Raw genomic sequence first — 18,383 nt, forward strand, 5'->3', positions numbered from 1 at the left:
TGAAGTGTTGTGTGTGGAAGAGGTGCCTTTCTGACTCTTTTTCAAAAACATCACCTAGGGTTGGAGTCACGAAGGGCCTGTTGAAGTCTTACACTGGGTATGGCTCTCCCTGCTCAGTCAGAAGGCCTGGCTGCTCATGAGGAAATTATCCTCCTATTTTCTAGGATATGGTCTGAGGCAGCATTGGAGCCTCTTTGCTGCAATGCAATTCTCAGCACCATCCATGTGGGAAGTGGCAACTCCAAATGTTCCACTTTAACACTTTGATCCAGCCCAAAACCCCCCCCTCCCCTGCTGCTTCATTCCAGCGCTCCCCATCTCCTCTCACATTAGAAAATTTGCTTACTTATCTCCAGGGAGTCCCATCATCTCCTTATGGCTCAGCTCCTTATGTGTAAGTAAGGATAACATTCAAGGGTTGTGGGCTCTTCTTCAGGGAAATATTTTAAAAGTCAATTGCTAATTTTCCTTGCAAGACTGCTAAGTATTATCACACCATATTCCCTTGCTAGAAAGTTTGGAAAACACAGCCTGAAATCTGTTCCCTTCAAAGGCTCCCAAACCACCACTGCTCTCCCTTGCCCCATGCATCCCTGACACCCCTTGTACAGCATCAGTAGGGTGAAACACAGCCCTCAGCCATCACTGGCAGGTGTATTTCAGTACTGAATAAATCTCACATTTGTTACAGGTGATCTGCAGGACCAATGCAGCTCTGAAGTTTTTTTGCAGCACTCAAGTGCCAGGACTGTGAAGCTGGATGCCCTGCCAGCAGTTTGAGAAACAACTTATGCACCAAGGTTCTCTGTGAGGAGGGAAAAATGGAAATCATTGATGCTGGAAACCGGGATGGAAATCTGGGGACCCATGAGTCAGAGTGGAACTCGACCCTGTCTAAGCCAAGAGAAAGGCAAAAGGAAATAGCTGGAACAATTATTTTGTCTGGGTTTGTTTGGGGAGATTTTTGTTATTTATTTCTTTTGTTGGTCTGTTCAGTTTGGGTATTTATAAGGGAACAGTCATTTAAAAGTGTCTTAATAACTTCTGTAATATATTAACTCAAAATTAATTTAGAGGGTTTTTTTAGTATGCAGTTTAAAATGAGTGTCTGAGATACAGAAGGGAGAACCTATTTTGGCTTTGCTGAACAATTAGAGACTTCTCACAGTCTATATTAAATCAAAAAAATCTGGATATTGAAATTTAAACCCTTTCATTTACATTGATTCCATTGCAGAAAGATGTCACCAGGATTATCTTTCAAGGCATATCCTTACTCTTCCCATTAAAGTTGTCCAAATTAATTTTTTATGCTGCTGCTGAAATGTTTTTTATCTCCCCCAATCACACAGGGCCTCTGAGACACTTTAAACATGTTTTTCTGAGGTGTCTATGGACAAGCAGAGTGAAGTACAGCATTATTTCAGTTCTTTAGAAGAAGGAAGTGAAGAAACTGAGGCTGAAGGTGGAACTACACTGGCCACAGCGTGAAGAAAGAAAGAGTAGAGGTAGGGAGCCCACAAATAGGGCTCTCATGAGTGAGCTGGGTCAGGTTGTATATACATGGTTTTGAAAAGAAAACATTCTGGAAAAAAATTCCTTAAAAAGTTGGTGGCAGGAGAAATGCAGATGGTGGCACAGGAGGGGCTGGCATGAAGCCACGGTACTCCTGCCATCCCCCAGGGTCAGAGTGGAATGGATAGCTCCCTGCAGGGACCTTCTCCACTGGATCTGCGCAATTCCACTTCACAGCTACTCCAGTACAACAGAGCTGGGCTCGTGTTCAGGCCCTGTCCCAGGAGTGCTCTGAAAAGGACACTTGGAGGGTCTCACATTTATACTTTAGGACCCAATTTCCATCCTGTGGCATGTTCTAAGCAAGAGACCTGTCAGGCTGTTTTCTCCAGCTTACTGGCTTATTTCTGTCTTGTTTGACTTTTGTCCTGGTCTCTATCACTCGTCCATCAGGCTGCTTGTAATTCAAGTCCTTCACATTCCGTTTTATCTAAGGAATATATTCACTACCATATCATGCATCTCTGAGCCTAGAAAGTAAGTAAATTCACTCTCACCCACCTAAAAATCCACAGGTGATCTGTAAGTCAACCTCTCCTTCCTCTCCTCCTAGCAGTATTTTAAAGCTAAGCTCTCCTGTATTTTTGATCTTTCCATATAACTTTCAGCCAAGAAGCTTTTGCAGGCATGGGCAAGATATGTCACCAGACACACAGGACAATGTGGAGAAGCCTCCAGTGGTGATTCACTCCTCCATCTGTTGTCTCATCTCTGTCCTTCCCCATTTCCCAGTCTCTCTAGTCCACATTCCTCCAGCTCCCAGCACCCTTGGTAGGTAAAAGAAACAACAGCTGTGCAGTTGAAGGGATCAAGTTAAGGTTCCCCCAAAGGAGGGTGTGCAAGAGTACAGAGGTGTCCAGCCAGGCACGAATGAATGGCCTTTGTGGGAGCCTGCTGAGAACTTCAGGCAATAGGAATGGGGGGAGGCAAAGTGACCACTCAGCTGCACGGCATCATCTCTTGGCTATAGACAAGGAAGTAAGGAGGTCTGAAGGAAGAGCCTCCCTCAAGGCCACTCCCTCAAATCTGGTGGGAAAGTGCTCTGAGACCCTAATGTTCCTTGCGTTTCCACATGAAGTTTGAGCAATGTTGCAGTTCAGGTCTGTGCACGTTCCGTTTTTTTCCCTTTTTAAATGAGGCTTTTCACACAGCTGATAGACATTTGGACATCCTTCAAGCTGGGAACACCTGATTGTGCAGGGTTATGAGATGGCCAGAAGGATGTGTCATCAAAGGGTCATCCAGCAACATACTTCTTAAGTGTACACCTAACCTGTAGGTACTTTAGAGTAAATCCTTTTAGCTACTTCTATTTTACAAAGGAACTTTTTTATCTACAGATATGGAGGTAAAAATCGCTTAAGGCTTAAAACCCTAAAAAACAGGTAAGCAGACAAGGGCTCTGTCTGCAATTCTGGTCTTATCCTGCTCTGTGGAATGTGGGAAGCAACCCAGAACTGCTGAATGGTGACAGTGAGAGCTGTGCAGTCTGCTGGCATGGCCCTCCAGTCACCCTGAGAGCAGCCAGCTCACAGAAACCTGCTGCTGCATCTCTTCTGGGGATGAAAAAAGCTGCTGCAGGCTGTTTCCCACAAGAACCCTGATTCCCAGTCAGTGTGACTCCTCGCTTTGCATTTTGCTTAGGAAAAACAAAGAACATAAGCCTCCTATAAAGTTTTTCCCATCTAGAAGCTCTGTATAAAAGCATTAAAGTCAGCGGCCAGGAAATGCCTACATGCCTTTGCCTTGCTTCCTGCAGCTAAGGGAAAGCTCATAACCTAAATATGGGACATTTCCACCTCATTTCTGAGCACTTAAATTTATGACGTGACGCGCTCCCAGCAAATAACAGCTGCTGACCCGGGAGCTCTGCTTACCATCGCATCTGGCTCCTGCCTGTGGCCAGTATGCTCCATCAAGACACCAGGTTTAAAACCAAAAATCAACTCGATGTTAGAAGGCAGCATTTAGATGTCTAGGAAAACTTTGAAGTCCCCTGGACTGACCTTTTTCTGTCATTTTCTAGGAACACTGAGCACTGACTCCCCTTAGGGTTTAAGAGTGCCAAGACCAAGGCTGATTAACTTGGACAGTCAAGCCTCCGCTCCGGCGTGCTGCATCAGGATTTATCAACCCACTGCTGCCACAACCTGGTTCTTGGAAGTTCATCTCCAGGACAGTTATTTCCTTGTGTTTGCTCCTCAGAGGTTTTTAACAGCTCTCCAAACCCTTCTATATCACACCTCCTTTTTTTGATGGCTTGCAACACTGCAGTGCAGCAACACTGCAAAGCCAAGTGACCAAATGGACATTAGCCAAGTTCTTTTAAAAAGCCCACAGGACAAAGCAGAGGGTTTCCCATGAAGCAAATGGGTCAGAGCAAATAGGAAAGGAGAATAATTTGGCTAAGAATAATTTAAAAGCTTTAATTGTGAGGAGCAAAGAGACCAAATACTAGAAATGGACCCCTCAGCCTTGGTGAGCTAGGTGCTGCTTTTTCCTGAAGATGCTAAAATGTAAAAACTCAAATATGTCCTTCTGGGAGCCACTTCTCCTGCCAGAAGGAGGAGTGAGCTCCCTGCAGAAGCCACCACAGGGACCACGTGCTGTGCATCAGCTGTCGCCATGCCCCTGGCCAGGGGAGGTCTGTGGCTAGCACATGTCAGCAGAAGACAGAAGGCAGCACTTTGTGGTAAGGGAATGGCCAAGGCTCCATGTGCAGTAGACAGGGAAGAGCTTCACCAACCTTCACTCTGCACAGCTGAGATAAATGGCCTTACAAAAAAATAAACCTGGACCAAATCAGTCTCTAGCCATTGGTGACATTACTAATGAAGCAGGACCCTGCCTCACAAAATTTGGGCTCCTGAGGGGACCCCAAGATGCGTAAGATGTATCCACCCTTCTGTAAGAATGGCTCACTGCTTCTGTACCCCCTCCTTAGCTGCTGCCTTCCTTGGCACTGCCTGGGCACTAAAGCCACAGCCAGCTGGGCCAGCAGAGTTTGCACTAGGGGCATCTTGAAATAAAATTGCTATTCAGGTTTGCTCCCACAGAGGCAAGAGAAACACAGCCACCACTTCAGCTTCCGAACAACTGTAGCACAACAGATGTTCTCAGGAACTCCAAAATCCATCAGACTCAAAACCACCTCATCCTCCTCCAGGGCTGTCAGAAAAAGCAAACTTTTTAAAACTGCTGAGACCACAGTGAGGCACTGTTGATTGCCAACATGAAGTAACTACACACGTACCTCATACAGATGCGCCATGCACAGCAGAATTCCACATGTAGGTATCCAATCCCTCCATCTTCCTCCCATCTTAGCCCAAGGCATCTTTTTTTCCACCAAGAAGTCACCTTTCCAGAGCTCTCCTCTTGGGCTACAGACCAGCCTCATTAACTTTCCCTACGGCTCACACATGGGTTATGAAGGGGGCTCAGCTCATTTCCCACACTGGCAGCCCCTGTTAACTCATGAGCCAAAGCAAGGGCCCCTGCAGCACCTGTGAGCACTATCACCTGCTCAGGAGGCTGCAGGGGCTTCTCTAGGCTTCAGTGCCTCTGCACTTGTTTACACCCACAGCAGAATAAATGAAATCTGGCCTTTCCAAGTTTTATTTCTAGAGCTATAAAATAATTTCAGCCTCCAAACATATTTATAGCAGGGAAACACTAGCTGGTACAAGAGAGTGAGTGTGTTTTTTGGGTATATTGCTGCCTCTCACCTCATGTAATATTCATTTGACTAAGGCAACTCTATTGCATCTTCGCCTATTATCCAGTGAGAGTTTCCTGGGGAATCTGGTGCTGCTCAAATTAAAAGAGGGCAGCAAAATTGTGCCTGATTGAAAAGGACAAAGTTGCAGCAAGGATTGAGAATGAAAGCTGGAGCCAAGGTCTTCAGCTAGTTTCTTTAATGACCAGAAATAAGTGCCTGCACCTTTCATTTTCAACAGGGAATGTTGAGCAACTAAAGGTACATTTTAGGTCTGATGTTCTGAATTCCTAGTCATTCACTTGATCTCTTGAAACATCCTTGAAATCTCCCTCAGTCTGAAAGTCACCCCCAGGCTATGCCACCTTTTTCTGGGTTTAGTTTTGCATATAGACAGAAAAGCTGTTCAACTGTGTGTGTTTGCATGGGAATTTATTTAGTTGTTAGTTATTATTAAGTCGTTAGAAATGAGGTGATATCTCAGAAAATTACGGTAATAAAAATACTGCAAGAATATTTTACTGTTTTGCTCTAAAACTCTCAGTTATAACATTTCCTTTGGTGTGGCACTGCTGTCAAGAGTAGTGAGCCATGCCAGAGAACTTTCCTCTCCTTTCAGCAGCAAAATGTGTGGTCATCTGCAGGCCAGAGCAGCAGGCACTGGGTTAGGGAGAAGCTCAGCACCTTTCACACTCAACCTATTTCTCTTGCAGATGTTGAAGTGCTGATATGTTTCCCTTCTAGGTCACTGATTATTAATTGCTGCATGAAAAATCTCATGTAGGTGGCAAATTTGACGCTCCATTCCTGGTGCTGCCGAGGCAGGGCGCTGGCTGAAGTGCCCCCACCCAGGACATGCACAGAACCCAAACCCCCTTGGAAGCAGTCCCCATCCCTGCCATAAGCACGAGGACCACACACTGTATTTGGACCCCCTGTTGTGGTGAGTGAGTGAACCAGGCTTATGCAGCAGCGAGGCTCAGAAAAGGGATGCATTACTGCCTGGTCTGCCAGAGGGAGAAACTGAAACCCCCTAAAAAAGTCAATGGGCAGAGGTCAGTGCATCATGTGGGCCAGCCCCTGCAGGGATCACATGAATATGGGCTCACCTATAGACCTCTAGGATGCATGGCCTGCAGAACATCGACTCCTAGACAAAGACCCATGGCTACATCTCACTGATGCCAGCTGCAGGCCCAGAGGACAAGGGCTGTTCCTGTGAGATCCCCAACAGGGAGCAAGGCAAATGGCACTGGAGAAGTGGACCTGGCCATGCAGAGGGACAAATTGGTGCATTCCCAGCTCCTGATAACTATTGTGCAGGAGGAAAACCCAAAACTGAATGTTGCACCAAAAAAAAAAGACAAAGTCAAGCTCCAAGAAGCTATTCTGGGCCAAAATTACCTTGCTAGGAGCATAAGGGAGAAGGAAAGAAAGGATGGGTGGTGCATACATGGGGCTGCGGAGGAACAGTGACTCTTCAGGTTGGGGCAGAGGCACCACTCGTGTCTCACTGCAGGTCACATAGGGATCAGCTCCAGCAGCTTTTGCAAGTGCTGAATGGCATTTGAGACTTGCCAAGAATGTCCATCGTGTCTCTCTTTTTGGGGCCTCTCTTATTACCTCAATTTACAAGCAGGTAAAGGAAAATAACCATCACCTGCCCTTCCCCCTCCCAGCAAAACCCTGTTCAGCTGCATTTTAGCAAAGAGCTTTTCCAATATTAAAAGTACACTTTATTTTCTGTACAATTCTCATCCAAATCTCCAGGTGTGGAAATGTCCACTGTGTCCCTGGAAAAAGTTGCAGATTGTTCTGCTGCCATGAGACTCCATCCAGAACTGTCCAGGAGGGGCACAAAGCCAGGACCACCAAAATCAAGTGCTGATGCTTTCTAGATGCAGGGAGGAGAGCAGGAAGGAGAGGGAGGGGAAGGCAGTCCTGCTCTGCTGTGAAGTCATGAGTGACCATAGTCTTCCCTGGGTGGCAGGAGAAGCACCCTCAAGTTCACGTCATCGTTCATGCTTAGTGTGGGAGTCGTTGCGTTCAACTGTCACCCCGTTCCCATTCCGCGTCACCTCCTTCCTGTTCCAGTCCTTTTCCAGGTAAAACTCAGCAAGCACGGGGCAGTGCTCTGAAGCCACCCCACCCCAGGACCAGTTATCAGGGATCCATGGGTTTGTGAGCCCTTCTCGCACGACAGCCCAGTGGCCTGCATCAAAGAGAATCACAGGGAAAACGTTAGGGGACACTGCCCAAAGCAATGGGCACGCGAGGCTAACCTAGCTAAAGGTTACATGACTTCACTCAAGCAACTCTACCTGTGAAAACCTTTTTCAAGCTCCGACTGATCCAGATGTTATCCAGCGACTTGGACCCTTGTGGGTTCTTTGTGCTGATGTTGGTGAAGGTGCTGGAAGGGACCAGGTGGTGAAACTTCTCCTTCCTCAGGATGTCATGGTCGCTGCTGTCTGGGGCCTGGTTAAAATCTCCAAGGATTATCACATCTTTTTCTCCTAGAAAACAGGAAAAATAGAAAAGAGTGGGAGGAATGGACATCCATCACTCAAGTACAAGAGGATTAATGGAAAGAGGGAAAATACAAATACTGACTAAACAAAGTGATTGTACTCTAAACTCCTGAAAGAAATGCTGTTTGAAGCCTTTTTCGCTGACTATTTACTCATGGCCATTCTCTTCATGACAATAAAACTAGCCAGTACACATCTGATGCTTGTTTTAAAATATAATCTCATTTATTATAGGGTCATAGAATCATAGAAAATGCTGAGTTGGAAGGAACTCATAAGAGTCATTGAGTCCAACTCCTGGTCCTGCACAGGACACCCCAAGTCATACCATGTGCCTGAGAGCATTGTCCAAACACTTCTTGAACTCAGGCTTTATGCTGTGATCACTTCTCTGGGGAGCCTGTTCCAGTGCCCAACCACCCTCTGGGTGAAGAACTTCTTCCTAATACCCAACCTAAACCTCCTTTGAACTCAGCTTCAGGCCATTCCCTCAAGTCCTGTCACTGGGCACAAAAGTGAAGAGATCAGTACCTGCCCCTCCTCTTCCCCTCCTGAGGATGCTCATGATCACAATGAGATCTCCCCTCAGTCTCCTCTCCTCCAGGCTGAACAGACCAAGTAACCTCAGCTGCTCCTCATACAACTTCCCCGCAAGCCCCTTCAACATCCTCGTTGCCCTCCTCTGGACACTCTCTAACAGCTTCTTGTCTTTCTTATATTGTGGCACCCCAAACTGCCCCCAGCACTGGAGATGAGGCCACCCCAGTGCAGAGCAGAGCAGGACAATCCCCTCCCTTGCCTGGCTGGCAATGCTGTCCCTAATGCCCCCCAGGACAAGGTTGGCCCTCCTGGCTGCCAGGGCACTGCTGACTCATGTTCAACTTGCCATCGACCAGGACTCCCAGGTCTTTTTTCCACAGGGCTGCTCTTCAGCCTCTCATTTCCCAGTCTGTGCACACAAGCAGGGTTGCCCCATCCCAGGTGCAGAATCTGGAACTTGTTAATCTTCATGTGGTTGGTGATTTTCCATTTCTCTAGTTTGTGGAGGTCTCTCTGCAGGTCCTGTCTGCCCTCAAGGGAATTGACAGCTCCTCACAGTGTAGTGTTGTTTTCAAACTCTTCAAATTCCTCCTTCAAGTCCTATGTCCTTACTGAAGATGCTGAAGAGAGCTGGGCCAAGGATGGAGCCCTGTGGAACCCCACTAGTGACCAGATGCCAGCCTGATATCACCCCATTCACTGTAATTTTTTGGGCCTGATCTGTGACCTGGTTGCTCACCCATCATGTAACATGGTTATCCAGCTGTGTGCTGGACGTTTTGTCCAGAAGGATACTGTGAGAGACAGGCTTTACTGAAGCCCAAAGATTAGTGTCTTTTTCTTGCTACTCCCTGTTAGTGACAAACTCAAAGACAAGCAGTTTTAGTCTCAGAGGTTTTTAGAAATCTGTGCCTTTTTGTTTAGTTTTTTTTTGTTTGGGTTTGTTTTTCTGCAAGAAATATCTTCTGTCTTTAACTTATGTAGGTATTTTTTTAATAGATTTTCTTTAAGAGTCAAGGACACTTTTGTGAGGCACCCGGGAAGATGCAGCCTTATGCTGGTATATACCACACTGCCAAAAGTGCAGTGCTCATTCTAACCTCTGCATTAAAAAAATCCCAAGGAATAGGACCAAGGAGCAGTCTGCAAGCCTGAGAGCAGAAGATGAGTTGAGAAACCACACAGACACTCCCTGACTACACCAACTTTCTTTTGCCTGGCTGACTGAAGGGATACTGCTCAACTTGGAACAGAAAATTACTTCAGTTACATTTTGTTTCCAACCCTAATGAGTGAGAATAGAAACTCCAGACTCTAATTTCATATCCATGTGTGCTCTTCTAGCCCCACAGATGTGGATGCAGACATTCCACCTGTGCCCTGGGATAAGAGGACAAAGCACACGCCTCCGTGCCCATCTCAAACCACTGGCAGAAATATCTGACAAGACAACTGAAGAATGGTGACAGCTGACCAGAGATGCTTCCGTCTCACTGCTTGCCACTGGAGAAGGATGCTGAAGGAGGCACAAATGCGCAAAAAAAAAAAATTGTGCCAAAACTGACTTCAGAGGAGAGATCTATGAATATTCTATAAGCTTTTTCTTTCCTGGGATTGAAGTGTGAGAGGGGATTGGGTGGACAGACTTTCTCTACCATACTCAGTGCTCCAGATAAACCTCCTCATTTTTTGCTGTTGCTGTAGAATTCGCTATCCAGCAGAGGGAGCACAAGCTCAACAAAATCTATTCCACTCCTGTCTTGCAGTGCAGGAAAGATGAATTGGGAAAGGGCAAGAGAGCAAGCGAAACTGAGGGCATACCACTTACAAATACTTCAAAACATGGTGCTTGCTAAGATGCAGAGGGGCAATGAATAGTTAGTGAGATTCTTTGTGGTTTCTCTACCCTTTTTAAGTCACAAATTATATTGTAAATAACATGAAGTTTAAATATTATTCTATAAATCATTCATTACAGCAATCTTCCCACCTTTGAAGGAAAAAACCCACCTGAATCTGAACCTGAGTTCCTAAGCTCCATCAGAACCCAAAAGAAAAATCAGTCTTTGTCTAATGGGATGACTGTGCCTGCTGTGAGCTGGTAGTTGTGCATCCATCTCATGACAAAGATCTCTTGCAAGATCTCTTGCTTGGCAGGACCAGGAATCCTGAAGTGTAACTTTGGTCCTCCAGTGCTAACACTTCCTTAATTGCCCAGGCAGTACTTGGCCCCTTCCATGCTTTCATCTCCACACTATATGTGAAAACGCCATTACAGAAACCTCTGGAGCACATCCTTGGTATTTAAAAATTATAAACAGGCTGGGATCTTAACAGCAGTACCTTGATTATGCACAAAATCTATTATATTCTATCCTAAACCACTCATGATTTTTTAAGCAAATCTACAAGACTACTTCCCTTAGAAGAAAAATCCATGAAAAAACCCCACTGTACTTACAAGTGAAATTTTAACTGATTGAAAATTTTAACCTTTCCATTCTGGAGAGGTTAGAAATAGCAGAGTATAAAAGACCCAGCATTTGGATGCATGCTTGGAAGGAGGTAAGAAGTCAGCCTGCAGCTGACTGCCCAGGGAGGGAATCATGATATTCTTCACCCATTTAAAATTTGCATGCAGAATAACTTATCATAAAATCATAACAAAATGTAAAGTTGACAGACAGAATAGGCTGGAGCATGTTAAGAAGCTGAAACACCATTTGCCATTGGGGAGAGAAAGAAGTACTTTTGGTTCTCCTCAGAGAGGAGATTCTGGGGCTCCTCAGACTGCAAAAGAGGGGGGAATACATCAGGCAGCCCTATGCTAAGCAAGGAAGAGCAAGCAACCAGTTTTCTAGACAACCACTGACTTCATTTCCCCTTTGTCCTGGCTCACTCTCAGCTCTGCTCCTACCTCTGCCAGCTCCTGCAACAACAACATCAAGCATGCCAGAACTGCAGTTTCGTGTCTTGTCTGCCTCCCAAGACCCTGACAGACATCCAGCCATGAGAGGGAAGGAAGTGAACCCGCCTGGATCATCCTGAGTGTGTGACTCTGTCTAACTGGACACTCCTGAGTCTCTCAGCAGAGGCAGGGAGCAGAGCTTCCCATGGCAGCTGCAGCTCTCAGGGGTCTCATGGATGAGCCCCAATGGCTCTCAGCCAAACTTAGCAACAGTTCTGGAAGAAATCAGGCCCTTGCTCATAATGAGGGATGATAACTGATCAAAAATTGCAATCATGATGCCCACAATTACAATAAGATTGAGAGAAAAATAAAAAATTAAGACAATGCTACTGGTGCTGTGCTGTGATTTTCCTCTTTTGGAGGAAATGAGTTTAAGACTGGCAGGGCTTGATTCTACTCCTCAGGAGCCAGAGGCTCCCCAGTCAATGCAATCTGGTCCTCCTCCTCCTCCAACAGACAGAGTAGCAGGAGCTCTCTTAAGAACCAATCTTCTGCTGCAAAGGTCCCTGACACAGACTGTACTGCCCACAAGGACCCAGAGCCTCCATCTGTTGGGACGTGGTGGCATAAAGCCCACAGCAGCCAGGCATGTGTCCTGTTCAATACCTCTCAGCAGTGCTCCCACATACATTCACACCCTCTGGGCCTGAAGCAACCATGCCCTTGTCAGTGGAGAACTCTTCAGGTGAAAAAATAAGTCTGGTGAGTTTGCAAAGGCATCTTCAAATTCACTAAAGCACCGGCAAATTTTGGCAGTGCCTGCGGGTGGCTCTTGGCCAGCAAAGCAAAGCAGAACCTTAACTCAGCCCTCTGCTGCAGTGGCTGAGCTCTGGTGTGCCAAGGCAATCAGCTGAGGGACTGACAGTGCCTGCAGAAGGTCTGCAGTGTTGAAATCTCTGCAGGAACTGGGAAACCCTCCTTTGCTTTATGGCAGGCCAAGGGGACATCTGTAGGACACACTTCCTGACATGCCCTTCACCATGCCCTGGATGATTTCCCTCATGAATTAAATGCTCAAATCCTTCCTAACAGAGTGACACACATATGATGAAAAGGATGTGATGTTACATTGGCTGTTAAGAAGTCTTCTCAGAAGTCTTGTAAGCCCAGTGTCTGATGCATGGGCAGCCCATGGAATATGGCCAAGCCACATGGGAGAAGATATCACAGAATCACAGCATGGTTTGTATTGGAAGGGACTTTTAAAGGTCATCTAGTTCGAACCCCCTGCCATGGGCAGGGACACATCCTACTAGATCAGGTCATTCAAAGCCCCATTCAACTTAGCCTTGAACACTGCAAAGGAGGAGCATCCACAGCTGCTCTGGGCAACTTGTGCTTCACCACCCTCACAACCACAAATTTCTTCCTAATATCTCATCTAAAACTACTCTCTTTCAGTTTAAGGCCATTCCCCCTTGTTCCATCACTATATGTCCTCATAAAAAGTCCCTCTTCAGCTCTTTCGTAGTCCCCTTTCAGGTACTGGAAGACTGCTGTACGGTATTCCCTAAGTCTTCTCTTCTTCAGACTGAACAACCCCAGATATTTCAGCCTTTTTTCACAGGAGAGGTGTTCTAGCCCTCTGATCATCTTCACAGCCCTTTTGTGGACTTGCTCCAACAGGCCCATGTCCTTCCTATGTTGGGGATCCCAAAGACGGATGCAGCTCTCCAGGTGGGGTCACATGGGAGCAGATTAGAGAGACAGAATCCCCTCCCTCGCCCTGCTGGCCATGTGATGCAATCCCCTCTGACTGCCCCCCTGAACTGTTATGCTAGCTCAGTCTTGGGGGACGGCCGAGGAGCAGAGCTTCAGAAGCCAGGAGAGAGAGGCTCAGTTTCCATGTTTATTTTCTGGGGAGAAGGAGGAAAAAGAGACCGAACAACGGCGGAGTGGGTTTTTATCTAGGTTCTGGGGGGTTGGGGCCATCTGGCCTCTGGCCAATAGGTTCCCTCTAGGGTTTATGGGTCATTCTAACATTCCTATCTGTGGGGGTCTGCTGCAGGGTGATACCATTCCTTAAAGAACTGCAACAGCCATGGTGCTTTTGATGCAGCCCAGGATAAGGCTGACTTTCTGGGCTGCAAGTGCACATGGCTGGGTCATGTCCAGCTACTCATCCACCAGCACTTGCAAGCTCTTCTCCTCAGGACTCTCACAATGCACCCAGCACCCTGGTTCCTGGGTCCAGCCACTACCAGGACATCCAAAATAACATCTGTGTGCTGCCCATGGTCACCACACCACACCACTGGAGACGAACTGGTGGAGCTCTTGAGAAAAGACAGAAGAGCTGCTACAAAGAGCAGCTAACAGCCACTGCATCTCTCCAGCACTGATGAAGGGAAGAAAAGGGGGGAAGAGGAAACAGGACCCACAAACCTAATGGGAGAAATATGGGGATGCTATGCCCTGCATTAAGGGAGGCTGTGGATAATAAACAATGTTCCTCAAATGCTCACCTGCCTCTTAGTAAGAATAAAAGATAATAGAACAGGCATCTGTTAGCAAAATGAGAACAGAAACTCAAATTTACTGCAGTACCCACATACAAATCAGTTCTTACTGCCCATATTTTGTGGACTAATTTGGAAGAAACTGAAGGATGGTGGTAATTTTAAGCATGAAATTCATTTTGGCAGGGTAATTCAGTACTTCAAAGTCACATGTGTGCACTACCATTTCCTCAGGAGACCACACCTGCATCCCACAAGTTTGGAGGAATCTGAATTTCTTCTTTTGTGAAAGACTAAGCCAAGAACAAGCATACTCCAGTAATGTGCCTGCCATATGAAAATTAAAACATGAAATAAAGGTAACACCAACAGTCTAAATACAGATGCAGTGGAAGTGCAGCTCAGTTGACTTCAGAAGAGCTACACATTTATCCCATGTTTCAGTTCAGCCTTTGGGGAGTAAACAAATGACCACACCTGCATCCCACAAGTTTGGAGGAATCTGAATTTCTTCTTTTGTGAAAGACTAAGCCAAGAACAAGCATACTCCAGTAATGTGCCTGCCATATGAAAATTAAAACATGAAATAAAGGTAACACCAACAGTCTAAATACAGATGCAGTGGAAGTGCAGCTCAGTTGACTTCAGAAGAGCTACACATTTATCCCATGTTTCAGTTCAGCCTTTGGGGAGTAAACAAATGATCCTTTTGTTTATCTTCATCCTTTCCAGTTTTAAAGTACGTGGACAAATACTTAAATCAGTAGCACTTAAAATAGCTCTGACAGGCTTCTGCAGCTCAAAAGGAGCTACGATAGAACACACAGAAAAACTGCAAATACCTCTTGAGTTATACAAGAGGGATATTTGCTGAGCTGGGCAAAGTTGAAAATCATCATGCGAATAACCTTGCAACCCTTTCACATCTTTCTTAAGCAGTAAACAAAGGGCCAGACATTTCTTTTCCAGTAACAGGATCAGCAACATTTAGAATCTAAACTGCCTTGTTCTGCTTCACAGGAAGTTAAACATAATTGCAAGCTTCAAAGTAAAAAGCAAATTCACAGAAATGAAGTAAAGAAATCCAGCTTCCTATTTCAGTGCTCAAGCTCAGGTCTAAATTCTGGTGTCATTTCATCCTGGTGTAAAACGAGAGCAACTTATTTGAAATCAACAAAATTATTCTACATATTACATCTAGGTACCAAAGCAGGATTTGGTCTCTTTTCTCATTAGCAGTCATCTGCAAATTTGCATTGGGTTTTCCAAAGAGCTTCCAATTATCCAAAAATTAAATATATAGAACCTCTTTCTCTTGGAAGAAAAAAAAAATTAAATTTTGCTCTGATAACAGGTAGGTGTCATTTCCACAAAGCACTTAAAATAGGGTCTCAACTCTAGTGACTTTACTTTCCTTTGAACTTGCTGTTACAGTAGCACAAAAACAGAAGGAACTTAATTTGAAAAAATGGTGTCAAAGCCAATAGGATCTCTTGTGCTGTTTGTATTAATTAGGAAAGACTGTAAGAAAATGAACAAGGGAAAAGCACATTTGTCACGCTATGCATCACACAAATATGGGTAAAGACAATTGTGAGGCTGATAAGGGTATTTCTGAAATGTTCGCTGAGACAAAGTTCACTCTTTAAAAAATTCCTTTGAATTAGTTAGTGTGCATGTGATAGCTGGCAGGAAAAACCCCTGCCTTACCTTTCAGAGTCTCCTGCAAATTCTGCGCACAGGCTGCCAGTTTGTGGCTGTCGTGGTTCTTCCCGGTGCTCTCTCCTGCGGAGGGTGGCAAGGCCAGGTGAAGGTTAACCACGGTCAGATCATTCATTCCAACCTGGGGGGCAAAGAGGAGAAATCGATGCCGTGCACGTGGGGAATGGAAGGTCACAACACAAAACCACGTGCCAGCTCCCAGTACTTTCAGTAGTAAATCTAGGGCAGTAGGACTCATGCTGCTGTATATGTGGTGTGTCTTGGTGTGTCTCAGTGTGGGGAGGAAGAGGACAGAGGCATTTTCATTTTGCAGCTTTGTTTGCAGTAACCTCATACCCTCTCAGTTCTGGGGAAACTGGTTTGCATTAGCAAACAGCTTCCTTTCACCACTGTGGTGAAAAAGTCAGCAGAAAGAAGTCAGCTGCTTATGAAAATCAGTTTATGCAAAATCAGTTGTTAATAAGCTACAAATAATGTCATGGTCATTACAGGGGCTAATTACAGGGGCTGTCTTGTGATTAGCCCCGGCTTGTCACAGAGACCAACCAAGAAACTTAATGTACCTTGAAAGGAGTTGTTGGCTCCCTGCAATCTCCTGTTCACCTTCTGGGAATCACTTTGACCTATTTGTATGATCAATTAATTACTAATACTTTATTTATTAATAATTATTCAATTAATGCTTCTCTCAAAGCATTGCCAGAGATGTCAAGTTCCCTAAACTGGACCCTTTCATCACAGCCTGTGTGGAGATGGGCTCTCTCTGCTCATATGTTTGCTCCAGCATATGCCCAAGAACTGGCTCTAGAAGTGATGATGCTCTTTTAGATAGGTTTAGCCCTAGTGAAAAAGCTATAAAATGGAAACTATGAAGTGTGACAGCAACATAACATAGGCCAGCCCAAGTCTCACTGGAGCACTGTGCCTTAGACACACACACACTCATATATATATATATATATATATATATATATATATATATATATATATGTATATATATAGACACACATATATATAATCCATCTCCATTCTCCCTGCACTCATCCCTCTTTGTGGCACTGACAAGAATCTCAGCTCTGTGGCCTGGCTGCTATTGAGCATCCACTGACCATCAGGCTCTCAAATATTCCCTTGCAGCAGGGTTTGCTCTCACAGGAACAAGGGAAAGGACTGACTGTGGTGAACTACCACATGTATTAAGGTGCATTAAGCACCTATTCATAATCAAGCCATGGGACCGAGATAAGAAGGGTCAGAGACTCATGCAAATTTTTATCTGTGAGAAGGCTGTGTCTCATTTCATCATAGCCAAATTATTTTTAGTAAAAGTTCTGAAAGGTTGGACTGGCATTATGGCAGTTACCTTGAAATGTGCAAGATAAGGATGAGGATATGAGTGCCTCCCATTGCCATTAGTCTGTGCAGTCTCCTGAGATGAGGCATCTTTCAGCTCAATGCCAGCTGTTGTATCCCAGAGGAAGCCAGAATATTCAACTCCCTGGAATTAAAAGGGAAAAAGAGAAATGCCAGTCACAAGATGGTAAAAACAAAACATTCTGCCCAGATGTAGCCCCATACCTACCTATCTATCTATCTATCTATCTAATCTATCTATATCTATATCCAGGCATGGTGCCTGCTGAGGGCAGGAAGCCCAATTGGCTGTGCCCAAGCATAAAAGAGAAACAGCTTCCTGGGCTATCAGTGGAAGATACAGAGGACAAATAGGCTTCTTCAGTTCACCCCTGCCAAAACCCCCACCAGACGGGGGAGGAATGCTTCCTGGGAAGCTCCACTGACTTCACTGAAGAGTGAGTGTGCCAAGCTGAAACACGCATCACTCTGCTATTCACAGCCCCTCACACCTGCACACTAGCTATTGGACATCTAGTTACTTCCAGCACTGCTCCAGTAAAGCCAAGGACTTAATAGTCTGTTTTATCTTCTACAAGCAGAGCATGGTCAGGACCACTGCAGGGGTGAAGGATGCTGCCCTTCGTGTGTGTGTTTGGGCTGATGTGTCCCCATTTCCTCCTACTCCAGGCAAGGCACTGGATACCTCTAAGCGTGATCAGTAATGAGGCAGTTTGTTACATGATTAATTGTCTAACCATGAGTTTGGTGCCCTGAGGTCTCACTGGGTGACTGCTAGGGCTTGCAGCAGACAATGCTGTGCATAGTTGTTCCTTCTCCCCAGGCTCCACACCATCTCACAGCCTTTTTTCACCCACAAGCTATAAATATCCGGGCTCCTTCACTCTCTTAGTGTGAAATCTGGTCTAGACCTCTCAGCCCTGTCAATTTCTCTGTCTCTTTTCCAGCTTGAATGTTTCATGCTCAGCTCTCTGCTCCTTTCAGCTCTGCTTCTATGATCCTGAATGGGCTTCTTTCTTGATTACTTCATGATGTGCAATTGGCATTTTCAGAAAGCTGTCACACCAGCAGCAGTTTCTAATTCAAAGACTGTCAGCCTCTTCTCCCATCACTCAGACACCATTTCCCTTGGCATCATTCAAACCCACTTCCCTTAGCAAATCACAGTTAAATCCATTGCAAGGAAGAGTTTTCTCCATTTCAGCTGCAATAAAAAAGTGTTAACAGCTCCGCTGACTTCCCAAGAGCCTTGAAAGGTTTAAGGCTGGTTCAAATTCTTTGGTTGCTCCTTTGATAAGTCACCTTTAAAATACTGACAAAATTATTCCACCGGTAAGAAGCCTAAGGTCTAAAATCTGATAGAGGAAAAGACATGAAAGAATAAAACTGCTGTCAACAGCTGTTGGCTATTTCCAGGCTCCAGACTTCGTATCAACATGGCAGTCAAAAGTAATTGCCTGGTTGAAATTCTCAGACTGTATGGAAGCACAAGC

The 18,383-nt window shown here is 45.4% G+C and overlaps 1 protein-coding gene across 1 annotated transcript in view; it reads right to left on the reverse strand.

The window, feature by feature from the left end:
• Nucleotides 1–6,894: 6,894 nt before the first annotated feature.
• The window catches only part of EEPD1 (endonuclease/exonuclease/phosphatase family domain containing 1), a 63,145-nt gene continuing 51,656 nt past the window's right edge, over nt 6,895–18,383 (reverse strand). Inside the window, exons 4-7 of the mRNA XM_068203738.1 lie at nt 16,880–17,014; nt 15,505–15,637; nt 7,615–7,809; nt 6,895–7,505 (exon numbers count right to left, since the gene is read on the reverse strand). Of these exons, the coding sequence (XP_068059839.1) occupies nt 7,306–7,505; nt 7,615–7,809; nt 15,505–15,637; nt 16,880–17,014 (663 nt within the window). The 3' untranslated portion in view covers nt 6,895–7,305. The remainder of the gene's footprint in view (nt 7,506–7,614; nt 7,810–15,504; nt 15,638–16,879; nt 17,015–18,383) is intronic.

This window comes from Anomalospiza imberbis, chromosome 1 (genome assembly GCF_031753505.1).
Source record: "Anomalospiza imberbis isolate Cuckoo-Finch-1a 21T00152 chromosome 1, ASM3175350v1, whole genome shotgun sequence".
In the NCBI taxonomy this organism is placed as follows: Eukaryota; Metazoa; Chordata; class Aves; order Passeriformes; family Viduidae; genus Anomalospiza; species Anomalospiza imberbis.